Genomic DNA, 16,824 nt, shown 5'->3' with positions numbered 1-16,824 from the left:
TGATGTTACATAGCCTGTGTTATTAAGGGGAACCAGTGGGAGATCAACCTTGATGTGTTTGGTGTGGTATGTCTCTGCACTGCTTTTGTCACCCATATTCTCCCAAAAAAAATCTACCCATAGTAAACCAATCCTGGGAAGAATAGAAATCTGCTCAGCTGCATGTGGAAGGGCTTTTTCTGAGACAGAGGTGGCAGATCAGCATGTATTAATGGAGGCAGAGACAGGCAACTTAAATATAGGCATGAGTGAAGCTTCTGCATTTGGTTTTGAAAGGGCTAAGAATTAATTCTTGCATTCTCTATTGTTTGTGTAGCCTCTTAATAGAAAGAAAAAGAAAAATGAAAAGCAGATGAACCTTTTTATGATGAGGAAACAAATCTGGTGTTTTCCCATTCTTAAACTTTAGTGTGAGTGTAACTTTTCTTCAAGATGTCGAGTACCTAATCTATAAAATGAATGGGTGGTGGTTTTGTCAGGAGCAGGTCCTCTGGTGGCTTGCACTGTAGGTATGAGGTCTGCATATACCATTCTTATGTGTATCGCAGGGCTGAGATGCTGCAGTTCTCTGTGAGATAAAGTAGTCAAGCTGAAAATGAAACAAAGCTCCAACTGTATCCCTCCTTGTGTTTAGCAGAGATAAACTACAGTGGAGTCTCAGTGCTGCTCCGTTTGGCTTCTGGCAGCAGCTTTAATTGGTAAAATGCAGATTTTTTTTTGATCAAGAGAGGATTATTCTTGTTATCAGTCTAGAGCATCTTATTTCAAGATGAAAAGGCTTCGCTGAATTACAGATGCCAACATTTTTACAAAGCACTTTGGCGATTGACATCTCAAAGAGAAAGTATGATTTATTAGCCTATAATGGCTAACACTCAGCACTGGGCTAGGTCCCACTGATTTGTGAAATTGCTTAATATGAATTGCCTTTTTGTGCAATTCAAGCCCCAGGTTTTTCAAATAAACTTCGAATATAAAGTGTATGAAACATTACATACCTGAAAAGAGAGAAGGGTAATGGGACTGTGTAGCTAAAAAGAAAAGGAAAAGGAAGAAAGGGATAAAGAAAGAGAGAGAGAGAGAAAGAAAAAGAGAAAGAAAAGAGACAGAAAAAAAATACTTCTAAATCCATCTTGGTGGTGCTTTTTTACAGTAGTTTGGTTGAAATGTTGGCAGGGTAAAGATTAATAACAAGCCTTGTCGCTATCAGTACTTGCTTGTCGATTCTCTGTAACAGGGCTGTCTGTTCAGCATGGAAATTATTGATTAAATAAAAATTGCTATTAGATTGTGATGTGATCCATAATCACAAACAATGGTGGACATTCTTCTTTCAGATCCCAAGCCATGCATCAAGCTTTTTCTTGCAGCAATTTATATTGTGCTGACACTCACACCCATTAGGCTTTTATCCTCTCCTACATGTGCCAAGAAAGCACGAAAAGAAAGAACAACAACAGCACAGCAGCGGGTAGGCACTCACTAAATTTTCAGAGAGAAGCACAGTGCAGATAAATCCATCCTTTGCTTCTGGTTAGCACCTTACCTCAGAAGTGATTCCTACCCGATAAGGGCAACCATGCCTTGAATGCATCCAGGGAGGTCCAGTATGGTTTGCAGGAAGGGAGGGACGTGTGGTATTGTTTTAGGATTCTGCGGCATGAAGGACAAGTGTCTTTCCCGTATTTATTTAGCTCTGATGCTTCCTAATTTGAGGAATTCAGGATTAGAGCACATTACTTAAAACTGCATTACTTTAGGCTGAATTAATTAAAAAGATAATATCTCACTCTTCACAGCACATGTGAGCATGATACCAACTTTCTCCTGTGAAATCCTTTGTCTAAAATGAAAGGAAACTTAATGAAAAAAATTGTAAGAGTTTGGCTACTCACAGGAGCTTCTCTGGCCCTGTGTTGCTGAATACCTTAAACAACATATGTATGTCAGAACTGATCAAGCCCATCTGGCCTGGCTTCTAGGGAGAAGCATTCTTGTAGCTCTGAACTGTTTATTGTTTTGCCAGTTACCAGCATCAGACAGGATTGCCACAAGAGTTCTGTACCCCTCTGTACAAGAGCTGAGAGTAGAGAATTGTAATAAATGTGGATATGCAGTGATTTTGTTGTTGTTCTTAGTGTAAGTTTTCTTAAAGTGAAGTGAAGGCTGAATCCTTTAAACTGTTATCAGTGTTAATTATCAAACAATGTATTGTACAATTCCTCTATCTCACTACCATTTGGGTAGAGTTTACATTTCTTTATTGTGCCTTATTATGTGTAATATTGCTTCAGATAACCAAGAAAACCCTGTCTGCAGTATTCGACCATTTGCCACATTATACTCAGCTTTGAAGAGTGTTTAACAGTGAGCTTAGCTTATTCCATTATGCTGGGCAAGTACAAAGTTTTCAGCTTGGCCACTGTCATTTAAATCAAGAGACCACTTCAATTTGCAAAGTCAGAGCATGTGCCTTGCATGCCTCCCTCCAGTGCAGCCACTCTCTCTGCGTGGATCAGAGCCAAGGGATTAGCAGCCAGGAAATTAATTGCCAAGGGGATTCCGACACTTACGGTTAGTAAAAAAAGCCTGAACAAAGAAGTGTGTTTTATATGACATTCTGAAGGCGCCAGGCTGCAGTTCTGAAATGTTTTTGGGTGAGGAAGAGTTAACAGAGGTGCAGGACTGCCCTCTGGCTTGCTGCTGCAGATTTCGGTGGTTGAGTGCCAGCACAAGTCTGTCCCATTCAGATGGTGCCACAGTGGTACATAGGAGAAGATAGGAATCTTTGAGATAAACCAGACTATTTAGGATTGATTTTTAGTTACCAAATGCCCTTGTAAGTTCACTGGAAGTCAATTAAAGTTAGTGTGTGGAATGCAGGGGCAGAAAAAAATTGGCCTTGGTTCTTTTCTGCGTGTTTTAGGTGATATTCTCATGTACTCCTAAGAAATCCTGCACACTTTTCATTGCAACAGCTAAAAACATACATATTTAGATACAGCACAGGACTGTGGCACATATGAGAGGATAAAAAAATGTTTTCCCATGGCAAAAAAAGATGAAAGAAGGTAACTCTGCTGCTGCTACCTGAAACATCAAGTGTGACTAACTTCTAAAATGGGACAGAGACCTTTGGTAGCCCTGAATTTGCTAGGAGGTGACAGGGATGATCAAGCCTAGCATGGATGCAAAAGGGATATTCTAAGTGGATGTCCAGTGAAAAAAAACCCAAGGGAGGTCTTAGAGCAGCAGTAAACTGCTGCATGTGCTGAAGCTTGTTAGACAAGTTTCTTGGAGGTGTTAAGAAGAAGAGCCCCAATTACTTCCTCCAGTCCAGTTGGGATGCCATGGCTGAAACAGACTGCTGCTGCTGCCAGTTGCTGAGGCTGGAATAATTCTACCAGGATCTCCTCTGTGATTAAATATATGTTAAAACATTTATTGCCTAGTAAAGATTTTGGCATTGCTTATCACTGTCAGCATTTTTCTTTGTAGTTTCTGTGAAAAATGTTCTGTGTTTTTAAGTCACTATATTTCCAGTTTTTGTAGAGGTTTTTAGTGCCTTTCATTGCTAAACATGGATCAGGCATTATCTCTAATCTGAACTGCAGCTTTCATGGTTTATGTATAAGGAGACACTAAGTGCATTTATTGAAAATAAAAAGCTGTTATTCAATAGTCTCTTTCTGCAGACAAAGCATTGGTATTTTAATCATACGAACAATTTGTATGTGTCCATGTGGTAAGAACAAGGGCTCTCTTTACAAAAAAAATATTTACTGATTGAATTAAATAGGAGGATTCTGCTGAGGAATATATTTTCTTTCATTTTAAGTGGATCAGTATTAGCTGTGCTGTAATTATAAATAAACTACTAAAAGTAGAAAAAAGTGCATGATTTTACAAAATCTGGTCCAAAGTTAAACCAAAGGAAGTGCATGTTTTTCAGCAAGTCCTATATATATGCTTAGTGCTAGTGCCCATATGCTTAAGGCACCTTGAAAAGCAGATCCCATTTAAATATCTGACATTTACCTTGCTATTTATCCCCTTTAGGAACAAAAGATTTTCAGTAAAAGAGGCAGTACTTTAACTCTTTTGTAAAGGATGAAATATTTAGGTAATCTTTCTTCATAGGTAGATGACCCATTGTACCACTCCTGGAGTTTGGAAGAATTCAAAATTTTGTTAAAATGGTACTTTTTAGCTTTTCCTTATTTTCTCTTGCTATAGCCTTTCATAGGTTTATAAATTGGTTCATGGGATTAAGCAGTTTGTCTCTGCTAATATAAAATTGTATAAAGCTGCTGTAATATACAGTTACATTTTAACTCAAAGAGCCCGTTGATTCTAAACTGGTTCCAGTGTATTTGCAAACTGAAAGGCAGTGTAAATTTTAACAGATTTTTGTCATTACAGCCTTACAATTTTTATAAAACAGCTCTCTTTATACATTCATTTGGTGCACAAGTTGTTGGGATATTTTGCTGGGTACTTTCTTTCTTTCTTTCTTTCTTTCTTTTTTTTTTTTTTCTCTAGGCATCTTTACTCATAAGCTTTTATTTCTTGGCTCCAGTACTCTGGTCTGTGCTGTGGAATGTAAAGATTAGGAATCTCTTCCAATTTCACTTTCTTGTGAACATGCCCTGTTTTAAAGGAGATTATTATTACTTCTAGCACGGTTTGAACCCACAACTCAATAACTAACTAGAAGAGTTGCTAAAGCCCCACTCCTGCAGAGAGCTCAGTGTGTTTGGACCCAGTCGAATTTAATGGGCTTCAGGCTGCCATAAGAGCTCATGTCAGCAGAGCAGCTCACTGAACCAGGATCTGTGCATCCTGGCCAGGAGGGATGGCTGGAATTTATCAAAGCCAAACAATATGGGGGGAGAATAGTTAATTTCAGGTTTAATATATACAGCAGGTCTGATTTCCATTGAAGTCAGATGAGTTATGGTGGCAGGAAGGAGGCCTATAGTTTTTTGTCCTCTGCAGAAATGTGGGAAAACATCCAAAGTATTTAATTCTTCCTCGTGTGTGCTGGTGTGCTTCTGTCAAAAGCAGGAATGGTATTTTCATTCTTCAAACTATTTGCAAATAAGATGAAATACCTTTTTGTAATGCCTCTTTATGATTACTTCCTTCTCATGTGTGCTGGCAGGAGTCCTCTGTGGTCTGTCATTGCCAGAGAGAAAAATCCAGAAATAGAATATATGCTTTTAAGTGTGTTATACTAATATCTGTAGCAGTGATAAGTGTTGAGCTGTTCAAGTTTTTAAATTTTTTTTTAAGGTAAGTCCTGTATGTTTTTGTTAAAGATTGTATGCAGGTGTACGTGAGTTCAGATTTGTAAAGAGGAGTAAGCCATCGCTCACCTTGGGTACTCGCCTGTGAGGGAGATTTTTAACATGGTTTTCCTGGAAATTCTCCAGCAGTTGCACATAAAATCAATTTTTATCCTTAAATGCAAAGATCATGAAGCAGAAAATGTTGAAGTTGAGCCTCAGGTGGTTTTCTCTCCTTCCATATTCAGCCACTCCTAGAAGGTATCAGACATTTTCTAGGCAACATTCACTGGCAGTCTTACAACCAGTGAAGGGCAGATGTTCAGCCAGTCTTTACCCTCTTCACCATCCAGCTGTAGGAAAACCTCTCCCTTGTTTGTGCAGTACTGCTTTGCTGGTTTGAGGGAGGAATGTCTAATGGATTTGAGGGGAATGTGGAGCTCTTTGCAATGTGAATTTCCTCTCTTGCGAGCTTATGGCTTGAACAGGCATTGCACCCCCTTGCAATCATGCTGTAGAGCTGTTTCCTGAAAGCAGGAGTTCTTCCTGCAGCTCAAGCTGTAGAGTTCCTGCCTTTAGCCACCCCTCAGAAAGCCTGTGGGGAGAGCTTGGATTCATGTGTGATGGAGAATGGAGAGGAAAGCAGGCAGAACAGGCTGAAGATCATCAGTGCAGGGCTAAGGTATAGGATTTGGGAGAAGACCACTTTCATTTGCTATTGCACTGTAAAGATCAACATCACAGTTTCATCATGTAGTCAGCAGTGGGTCTTAAACCCTTCCGCAAATGGCCTTTGTCACCTTCCTTCTTCAAGCCCTGGTCTTTTAAGCCAAATTTGAATTCTCTATCATGCGTACACACTTCACCTTTCTTTTTTCTCCCTCTGCTTTTCTCCTTGGTAGTCTTATTTTGAGGCTCTCGTTATGCTGCAGGTACCAAATTGTCCTATATTTTTCTCATATGACCTTTACATAGAAGACAGGTGAAATGTAGGTGTAATTGGTGGACCTAACTGTGAAGAGCGTTAAAAAAAAACAAAGTAGAAGTGAGGCAAATACATATATATATTAGCTAATTTTTGTGAATTCTGTGCATTGCTGAAGTCTTGGCAAAGTTAAAAGTTAAAATGGAGTTCTGCCCATGATGTCACCTTTTTAAAAGGAAAAGCCCTATAGCAGAAGGCTTTTGTGCAGTTAGCACAGCAGTTCAGATGCTCAGAGCAGCTCTCAGCCTGTGAAGCAAGTGGAGGTTGGAGGAGAGTTTGCCAGCACCCATCATGGTGTGGAGTGTGTGACACAACCTGCAGGAGCTGTGCAGGGAGCGCTGCGGCGGAGCAGGGCAGCCGGGAGAGCTGGGGAGCACTGCAGACAGCAGGCAGGAAGGAAGGAGGAGGTGTTGGAGAAACACCAGGGCTGCTCAGCTCGTGGTTGGCCCCTTGTATTCTTCCAGGAGCACTGCAGGGGCGCTTCTGCCCCACAGGCTCCTTCATCCCAGTGCCCCAAGAGCTTCTCATCCTCATGTAACCCTTTTGCATCTTTCCCTGCTTCTGCAGTTCTCAGGAGAGCAGAGCTCCTCCTTGGAGAGCAGAGATTTAACCAAAACATCCCTATTTGAGAACAATTGACTTGAGCATTTGGCTTGTGGTTTTCACTATCAGTTCCTTTTGCAGCCTCCTCATGAAAATGCAGTTAGCCTGTCCTTGGGCAGGTCATAGATTGGGCAGGTGGTTGAAGGGAGAAGTCAGGCTTTTTTCTTTTTTTTTTTAATAACATTGCTAAAACAGGGAAGCTGTGGTACATTGCTTAAACTAAGGCAAATGTGATACTAAGCATCAGTGTTGGAGGAGATGGTAAAACCCACTTATCATGACAGCATGCATTGAAAAATTGCTTCTGTACAGCTTGGGGAAAAGAAAAAGGAGTAAAGAACGCTGGAATTCCTGTACCCGTACCAGATTCACCTGTTAGTGTTCCAGCTAGTAATACAAAAACAGAAGTTCCAAGAAAAATAAGGCACTTGATTTTTGACAGTTATAGAGGAGCACATCAGAGAAGAAACAAACCAGAGAATCATCAAAACACCTTTCCTACCTTTAATGATTAATGTCCACAACATTTATGTTGATGTGCTGGCAGAATCTCATTTATTAGATTTTCATGTTTATCAAATAAAGATGCAGTTTCTGCCCATTGCTTTACAGCTGCATGCTCTGACACAGGAAATCAAGGGAGAGCTGTAAAACATTGCCCTTGATGGAGTGCATTTTGCTGTAACAGACTTAACTGTACTGCATACGTGAATAAATGTATATTAAATGAAACAAGAACAAGATGTGATCTTATTGGGAAAGAATCCTTGCAACATCCCATAAGTTCCATTCACTCCACAGAACATACCAGAGCATACCAAAAAGCTGTCGAAAACCTGGAAACAGATACAGGCTGAGGGAGTTGGTTCCCAGCCTGGCGAGAGAGCTGTGTTTGCCCTGTTGGTATTCTATCACATCCATACTGGGTAACTGCTATATCAGAGATTAAAAGACGGTCATGCTGTATTATGAACCACTGTCTTTATTTTTAGGATTAGATAACTTTTCTCTTTTTTTCCCCCCACTGATTCTCTTTATATCCTAAGGGCAGATCCTTTCTCTTGGGTCAGGAATGTAATAAGGCAGGTTTTCCTCTCTCCAGGATATTGTGTCTGTCTCACTGTGTTTAAATTGCCACAGAAAGCTCTTCTGAGCAAAATACAGTATTTTCTTTGTACAAGAGCCAATGATTGACGTATCCATGGGGACTTCCCTGTCTTTAGCATTTAAACATACAAGTTGGATATGTTTAACCTATTGGTAGGCAATGAAGACAACTGCGGGATTTATGCGAGAGAACAAAAGGAGGTTTTTTTCTTCTGGGAGATTTAGAAATTTTATTGCTGTTGTTGGGGCAGAGAGATAAAAAAAAGATAATCAGACCTATATTTTCAGCTGAAGGAGGGAGGTGAAAAGCAAACAGTCCTGGTGAGCTGTGTCCTTTGAATTAGCATATTCCTGTTTATTAGTAATACAGTTTCACATTTAGAGAACAAGACTTACCCAATCCCATATGTAAAAAGTCACTTGATTCACCATGGCTTGCTTAAACAGAATTTGAGGCAAAAACATGATTCCTGCTCTCAGGCATGCAGTAAACTCCACAAAATGCAAAAGTTCATTAGTTATTAATAGTTTGATTGCTCTTGGCCTTTGTGCATTCCTTGCTTCTGAAATTGTATGCCCCATGAAACAGGGATGGTCTCTGTCCGTGTGTTGCACTGAACCCCAGATCTTTACTAAATTTTTACATGTAACTGTAAACCCAGTCTTCTCCCAGTGGCAGCTGTGCTGGTCCAAGAAAGCTGTTGACCCTCTTGGTTTGTTGCAACATCTCTGAGGTTCCCTTCAGTCTATCGTTTACTTGGGAATGCTCCCTCAGACACTAGAGTCCTCCTCTCTTAGTGCTTTCATCCTCTCTTCCAGCCATTGGTTTCCATGCTGCTCTTCTCCTATGCCTGTCGTTCCCGTCCTTCTATGTAGACAGGTTATCTCAAGTTATAATATCATAATTTTTCAGTTGACTTAGGGTTTCTGATTTTGATTCCTCCCTTTCTTCATTGACTGCTGCTGCCAGTTCTCAGGGGACAGAAATGGGTATTCAGAACAGCATAGTAATAAATGAGTTTCAAGCATGAATTCAGCTGGAGTGCTGACTGGAGTCTCTTTATATTCTTATAATTAAGTATTAACAGTCATGGACACAGAGTTCAAGTGTTAAGTTTGTAAAATAGGTAGGTTACATTTCCCATTTTCCACATGCTTCACTCCTTTTTGAAATAAGCATTTTTTTAACTGAAACTTTCCTTATGTAGTAAATTTTTTTTCTTAATGAGTAAAACATTTTTAGTCACACTGGAGTTTAAAATTTTCGCAGTATATATATATATATAATTTTGCTTTTATCCTGGTTTTGGCCAGGATAGAGTTAATTTTCTTCCTTGTAGCTGGTACATTCTATATTTTGGATTCAGTATGACAGTAAGGTTGATAACATACAGATGTTTTAGTTGTTGCTGAGCAGTGCCTACTCTAAGTCAAGGACTTTCCAGTTTCCCATGCTCTGCCACGGAGCAGGTGCACAGGAAGCTGAGAGGGTACACAGCCGGGAACAGCTGACCCAGCCTGACCAAAGGGATATTCCATACCACAGAATATTATGCTTAGGGTGTGAACTGGGGGGAGTTGGCTGGGGTGACCAAATGCTGCTCAAGAGCATGCTGGGCATCAGTGAGCAGGTGGTGACTAAGGGTACTGTGCATTGCTTGTTTGTATTGGCTGTTATTCATGTCCATGTTCTTATTTCCCTCCTCAGCATTATCATTATTAGTGCTATTATAGTTTTTATTTTGGATTTTAAACTAGTCTTACCTCAACCCATGGATTTTACCCTTTTCCAATTCACCCCATCCTGCTGGCAGGGGCTGGTAGGAATGAACCTGGTAGGTAGTTGTTAGCTAGTGTTAAACCACTAGAACTGTTAAAAAAGCCACACTCCTCTCACATGTAACCCAAAAATACCTGATTATGAAATGTGGTATGCCGCTAGTCTTCATGTAGGCTTACATTTATGACCATATCTAGGGAGAGCATGGGGCTTCATTTGTTAATAGTGGAAAATGTTGAAAATCAGGTATAGAGATGAGTGACAAGATCAAACACTGTGAGGTGAGGAGTGCAGTGCACAGACTATTTAGTGTATTCATTATCCACCGAGGAAATTGCTATGCAGTGCTTTTAAGATCCAGATGATCTTAACTGTGTGTATTCCATTTTAGTAAAGGTGTCAAGACTGTGGAGGCACTGACCTGCTTTGGGCCAGATCAGCAAACTGTATAAATTGTCATGTTGCTAATCAGTGTTAGCAGAGATCTGTCACAACAGCATTTCTTAAATCTTACATAAAGTATGAAAGACAGCATCAAGAACTCTAGTGTAATAACGATAAGTGCATCCAAAGGAAAGGAAGCAGGACTGGAGATAGTTATCTGAGCTTCTCCACAGGCATGTGCCTGTGTGGAAGTGCAGAGTTCTTCATGTATTGCTATACCTTCCACTTGACTTCAGGAACTGCAACCAGCTTAAGCGTTTATGCCACCATAAGGGCTTAAAGCAGCTTAAGTGCTTTTTCTGTCTCAGGAACTAAAAATGGCTTAAGTACTTATGCCACCCTAAGGACACAGGGTCAAAAGTGTACTCTCAGCTTGAGCAGCAGGGAGAAGACATTGGTCTCTTGAGGCTCTTTGTAGCCTGGTTGTGCCTGCAAAATCTTTAGTAACGAAAGGACAGACAGGATCTGTACCTATTTTCTATCAGATAAGAGGAAATTAAAATGCATGCATTGTTCTAAGAGAGTCACAGAGGTTAGGGAGAGACACTATTGCGGTGATTGGAATGTGTCCTAGAAGTTTGCTGGGGATTTCGCTCCATGGAGATGCATTCTTTTTCCTCCTCACAATGAGATTTCTATTGTCACAGGAGATCTCCTGGCTCACCAGGACCTCCTTTATATCCTGACTTTGTCTGTTCATCTTGCCGTGGATCATGGAGTCAACCTTTATCAAGATGTTAATGAGATGGTAGGGAGGCCCATCTGATGTCATGTCTCAGTTGCCTGACTACCTAAAATGGTAACAAGGAACAGTGGTGAGTCCCATATTGCATCCCTGGGGGGCAGGCAAGCTTGGGGACTTGCTTAAGTGCTGCCCTGTCACTGTTCTGAACACTGATATTCTTTTTGCAGTCACTTGGCTATCATAGGAAGCTGTGTAGGTCAAGAACCTCAGAAGTATGCACACCACTCATGAAGAAGTGACTACTTTTAGTGGGAATCAGAGATCTAAATACTTCCGTGACCTCTAGATTTCCTGGGCCTTAAGTCTCTGCCTCAATTGTGGCCATAGTAGAAGACACTCTTCTCTGAGGTTTGCTGTTAGGTACATTCACAAGCTTTGAGGTACTCAGATGCTTTGGTGATAGTCTCAAGTCTAAAGTGAATGTGAGATCTGTACTTATGCCTGAGGGGTGACAGGGAAGTTTGAATTCTGTTACAGCAAATCTGGTGAGCCCTGGTGTACTTCCCACTATTCTGGCCAAGAAGGTTAAAGTTTATTAGAGCAGGTGAGGAGGCTGAGAGAGCCACTGATGGACTAATACAGTCCTCAAAGTGGCAATGGGGAATCTGGGAACAAAATGACAAATGGGATTTGGACTTCCCCACCTCAAGCCAAAGCAGGTTGAGGGGGGAATGAGGATTTGGTCATTGAAGAGAAGACTAGAAAGAACTAGTTTATTTAATCCAGCAAATGAAGGCAGAGAGGAGAGTGCTGTCTGCCAGTGAGTTAGGGTGGGGAAGGGAGAGAACTAAACACTGCAGGGAAGCAGAGCTGTTTAAGCTAAAGAATAGTGTTGGCAAGAGAACAAATGAATTGAAATTGGCTGTGAATAAATCAAAGCCAGAAATTAGTTGTTAACCAGCAGAAAAGTGAGTTCCTAGAAGCGCCTTCCACTGGGAGCAGAGGGAGCTGATCACCAAGGTGCTTAGAGGCTGAAGCTCTGTTCATGACCAGGATTATGTGCAGTGGGACTTGCCATAGTGAGGGGATGGGCCTGATGACCAGGAACCTGTTTCTAACTGTATGTGGGCTTAAGGACAAATCTATATTCCCTATGCAAAACACAGAAATAAAAGTGTTCGCTGCAGGACTTGCAGGTCAGGGACAGCTAATCCTCTTCCGAACCAGCTTCAGAGTTAGTCTGGTACTGCCAGACCCAACTTCTGCATATGTCCTTTCTGTGGGCTCCACAGCTCTCTTGAGCAGCTGTGGGATGAGCTGTGTTTAGCAGCTGTTCTACTGTGATGCCTCTTCACCTTTCGCACTTTGTCCCCTCTGCATCAAATGCAGCAACTCTGCTGGTTTAAGGGACTTTCTGTGGCAGTACAGTACAAGGGGAGATCTGTGCTACAAGATGGTTTAAATGGTGCCTCTGCTTAATGTCAATGGTAAGATCTAGTGAGAAGTTATTTAGCACCTCCTTTTTAATTTTTTAAAATACAGGGAAATGACTGTGAGAAGATAAAAGGCTGAAATCGTTGTTGTATAACTGAAATTAAACCTAATTTTGGCAATGGTGATAATGCCTTCCACTCTGCCACTGACTTACCACATTATACCAATACAGCATGGTCTGTTCCCAGTTTTCTCCTACACTTTAGGGTAGCATGTCTAGGTCAGAAAACAGAAATGTGAGATTCTCCCCTAGTATTCTGCTCTTGCCACCAAATAGCACTTTGCTTTCAGATACAATGTCAGTTGCAGTGACATTCTTCTTGTGATGTTCCTAAGTTTTTCCACTGGTATGGAGAGGCTTTTCCTCCTGCTGTTTTGACTACTGTGAGAGCACGTTTGGCCTTTCTTTATGGATTGAATAGCTAACAGGTACCATGCAGTCAGCTAGGACATGCAGAGATTCTCCTTTCTTCTAAAAACTCTCTTGACGGAGGGAAATGGAACACTAAGATTATTGCAGATCCTACCTCCAGTGTCACCTCATTTCATCTGCTACAATATCAAGTAACAGGTACGGTTGGTATGGGTTATATGAGAACATGCATGATTTAAGGCATTCCCTTTTCAATAGCGTTTTTTACCATTTAAGCATTTATGCTTCCAGGATACTGTGGATTGAATTTCCCATTACCTCTGTTTTTTGAGATTGCCCAGTAGAGATGACAGGCAAACTTCAGCCTTGATTTCAATTAATCTGGTGGGGTTTTATGCTCTGGAATTGAAATCCATCTCAGAGATTCCTTCTTCAAAGGAAGGTCATTCTGAGACCAAAATCAGTATTTAGGTCAGCTCCCTCTGTTTATTTTAGGATATTCTGGAATTGGATGATAGAAACAACATTTCTCAAAGAAAAGAAAATGAGCCAGGACAGAGGTATGGTAATGAGCACTGAAGTAGCATGAAAGTGACTGGCATTCTGCAAATGACCCCTGTTTATTAGCTTTTTGGAGCTGTGTGCAATGGGAGATAGCTTGTAGAATTCCAGCTTTTAATGGAGGTTTTTTTTTTTTTTCAGGTCAGAAATTCTTAATAACACGGAGCTGGTGCTTCAGAGCCTTACGCTAGCAAACCTGACACTAGGGAGTAATATCACTGGCTTTCATGAGCCTATTTACTGTAATAAGGATTACAGACATAAGTAAAACTTGCAGGTTTGGGCGCACAAAATTAAAAGAAAAGCCTTTTCACACCCTGAAACTGCATCAAAATTCAATTTCACCAGGAGAAAAAAATCCTTCTGATCTAGTCCCTGAAATGTGACATTTCATGGGTGTAATAAGGTTACAAACAGATTATAAATTGAAACCCTATAAATCCTTATTGTACTGTACCAAAGCTTCTGCTTTGCGTAATAGTCTTATTCCTGACTGTTCTTTGTTTTACAAGCTCAAAACTGTTCATTTCCTCTCATAATAGAGACCAGGGAGCCAAAAACACCGTGTAAAATCCAAAGGTAATTATCTGAGTCAAAGAACCTGAATGCCAGAGTTCACAAACTTCTGAACTTTTCTAAATGGTGTTGTTTGCACAGTGAGACTTCCCTCTTCTTTAAACATGTTGCAAAAATTGCACATTCTTTCTGCCAAATGATAATGGTAAAAATTCCCAGTGTAGGTTTAGTTTGTGGTTTGCATTTATGTAGTTCTGCCTCTATGTCCATAGCAGATAACTGACGGGTTTTATCATCATAGCTCGAGCCAGTGAAGGTGTTTGAATCTCAGGATGACAAATACTGTGAATCTCCTTACCTGAGAGCATTGCTGGTGCTGATTCTGTGTCTAGCGTGTGTCTTCCTCCAGACCAGCCTTTCAGTATTTGGACATGTTTGTAGGTCTGCTGAAGTATCATCCCACTGCAAAAAGCAATTAAGCAGCTCACCTGTGAACCAAATAAATTACCCAGATTAGCAGATCACAGGCTCATTTATTTCAGGCTTTCCCTAAAGGTGAGGATCCTCAGAGGGATTGAATGAGAATGAGATGGCTTTGCAGGTGAACTCTCAAGGGCCACTTCGAGCATCAGAGCAGTGAGGGAAAACAGCACAAAGGGGGTTTGATTGCAGGAAGATCAGAGAGTCTAGGAAAGGATTGATAGAATAAGAGAGCAGGCCAAATGTCTATGAAAGGCCACAGTTGTGAGAGACCAGAGGATGATCACAAGGTATTTGACAGATGAGGCGGTGATGGGGAGAGGCAAATGATCATCACCACTCTCAGCAAGCTTTGTCAGCTGCTGCAGTGAGTCTGGGCTGGGGAGGGAGTGAGGGAAGGACTTCTAGGCCCATGAGAAAGGTCAGATTTAGAGGACTCTCACGCTGTTAAAGGCGAGAGGTTTGGAGTGCAGGGAACAAGCTGATTTGCAGGGACAAAGAGAAAAAACTGTCCCATGGAGATTTTCTCTGAAAGAGCCTCCATGGTGCCTGAGTGTCCACACAGCAGGAGGTAAAAGGAGGTGCTGTGGTGAAATGATTGATCCAGCCTTGAGGTTTTTGTATCAAATGGAAAGCCTGTGTCACACACTCAAGTTTCATCCCCCTCATGGCTGTGTAGGTTTAACCACATAATGCATGTTCTGTAATGTTTACAGAGAGACTTGGCCATGAATTACTGGAATGCATTTAATTTTGTCCTGTTACTTCTTTCTCTTTCAAGAAGGAGCACACATTACCCTCACTGAACTCTTTTGATGCCATTTCACAGTGCAGGGCAAGTCTGTGTATTATGAATGGCCACAGATCTGCACTAGGAACATTAACTCCTGCAGATTTCAAGTCATGTGTTGCCCAGCACTTCTGCTCTGTTCATGCATCCTGTGCCCCGTAACAACTTTTAAGAAATGGCAGTAAAGTTTCAGAAAAAAGAGCTGTCATCTTTTACAAGCAATGGATGTCTGTTTGCCATGGCAATGGTGCATAATTTTGAACATATGTGCTTTTACGTGGCTTTCTGACTGATTTCAAGACTTCAGAAAAGATGGGGATTATCTTCTTTGTGTTCCACTGTGAACTACTGAGTTTCTGTATGGCTCGCATTTTCTGTGGGCCCATTATGGAACAGATACAAATTTCATCCCTGTGCTCTGATCAAATAAAAACTGGAGAGATTTTTTGGTGATACCTTAGTGGGAATAATGTCATTCGCTGGGTAATGCAGCCATCTAGTGGCGCCATGACAGAAGTGCAGCAGTGTGGAATGGTTTCTACAAGAGAGCCTGGGAGGATGGGTCGGGTAGCTCCTATAGGAAAAACGACTGAAAGTCCAGGTGTAGTTTTATTTTCTTTTGTTTTCTTAAACTGTGCAAAAAATTTCAAGCAGTTAAACCTGAAAAAACACCAATTTTGAGCCAGGCCCTGCTTCACCTGCCTGTTTCCACTCAAACACAGACAGAATTAAGTCTATTTTTAAATGCTTTTCTGAACTAGGTCTCAGTGGAATAAATAGAGCAAGCTAATTTTGTGTAAGAGTACAAGGTACACAGCCCTGTCCTACTTCTGGATACACTCACGTGGATGACACTGACCACAGAAAGATGTGCCTGAGTCAGCAGGGCTGGGGCAGCTGTCACTCCCACACACATTCAGACAGAGCCAGACTTGGCAATGGCAAAAATCGGCTTGATGTATGCTTCAGTACTCAGAATTTATATTCACAGTGTGTAAGGGTTTATTTCCACCACCATGACGTGTACATTTACTGTACCAAATACATTTACTGAAAGAAAATATGGGTAACAGTGAGTGAGTTAAAATCTGTGATGGAAACTTGCTTTAGCAATTCTGTTGATTTTTCAGGTTGGAGGATATGTTTCTAAAGGCCCGATTTTTTAAACCTTGTTTGTGTTGAGCTGCACTTATGTAATGCTTCCCTGCTCTGCAGAAGCAGTACCCAGTGTGAATCACACAAGTGGAGCCATGCGTGAGATTATCCAGGATCTGTTTATCAGCTTGTATCCCTGAGGCTTGGTCCAAAGCCTGTTGATCTTAGTAGAAAAAATTCATGGGCCTTAGTGGATTTCCAGTAGGATCTATAATTTGAACCCTGTGGTCACTTGGAAGTGCAGATGATCTTACTCTTTCGGTACCACAAGGACCTGGTTCACACCTGAATCTCCAGTGCTTTTCCAATGCAAAATTACATTAAGGCTGCAGCTGATGTTGTGTTTCTACTAAGCTGTAACCTCTGTTCTACCTGAACAGCATATCAACAATGACCACATACACGGTGAGAAGAAGGAGTTTGTGTGCCGATGGCTGGATTGTTCCCGGGAGCAGAAACCTTTCAAAGCGCAGTATATGCTAGTGGTCCACATGAGGAGACATACAGGGGAAAAGCCACACAAATGCACTGTAAGTAAAGGGGCCTGAGCTCCAGGCTTGTAC

The 16,824-nt window shown here is 41.2% G+C and overlaps 1 protein-coding gene across 3 annotated transcripts in view; it reads left to right on the top strand.

Annotated features, from left to right (window-relative positions):
* GLI3 (GLI family zinc finger 3) overlaps positions 1 to 16,824 on the top strand; it is a 210,656-nt gene that overhangs the window by 178,447 nt on the left and 15,385 nt on the right. For all 3 annotated transcript variants that reach the window (XM_063405347.1, XM_063405357.1, XM_063405337.1), the window contains exon 11: positions 16,642 to 16,791. In XM_063405347.1, the coding sequence (XP_063261417.1) occupies positions 16,642 to 16,791 (150 nt within the window). The remainder of the gene's footprint in view (positions 1 to 16,641; positions 16,792 to 16,824) is intronic.

This window comes from Prinia subflava, chromosome 1 (genome assembly GCF_021018805.1).
Source record: "Prinia subflava isolate CZ2003 ecotype Zambia chromosome 1, Cam_Psub_1.2, whole genome shotgun sequence".
NCBI lineage: Eukaryota > Metazoa > Chordata > Aves > Passeriformes > Cisticolidae > Prinia > Prinia subflava.
The sequence above is the reverse complement of the archived record's forward strand: the minus strand, read 5'-3'. Positions and strand labels throughout refer to the sequence as shown.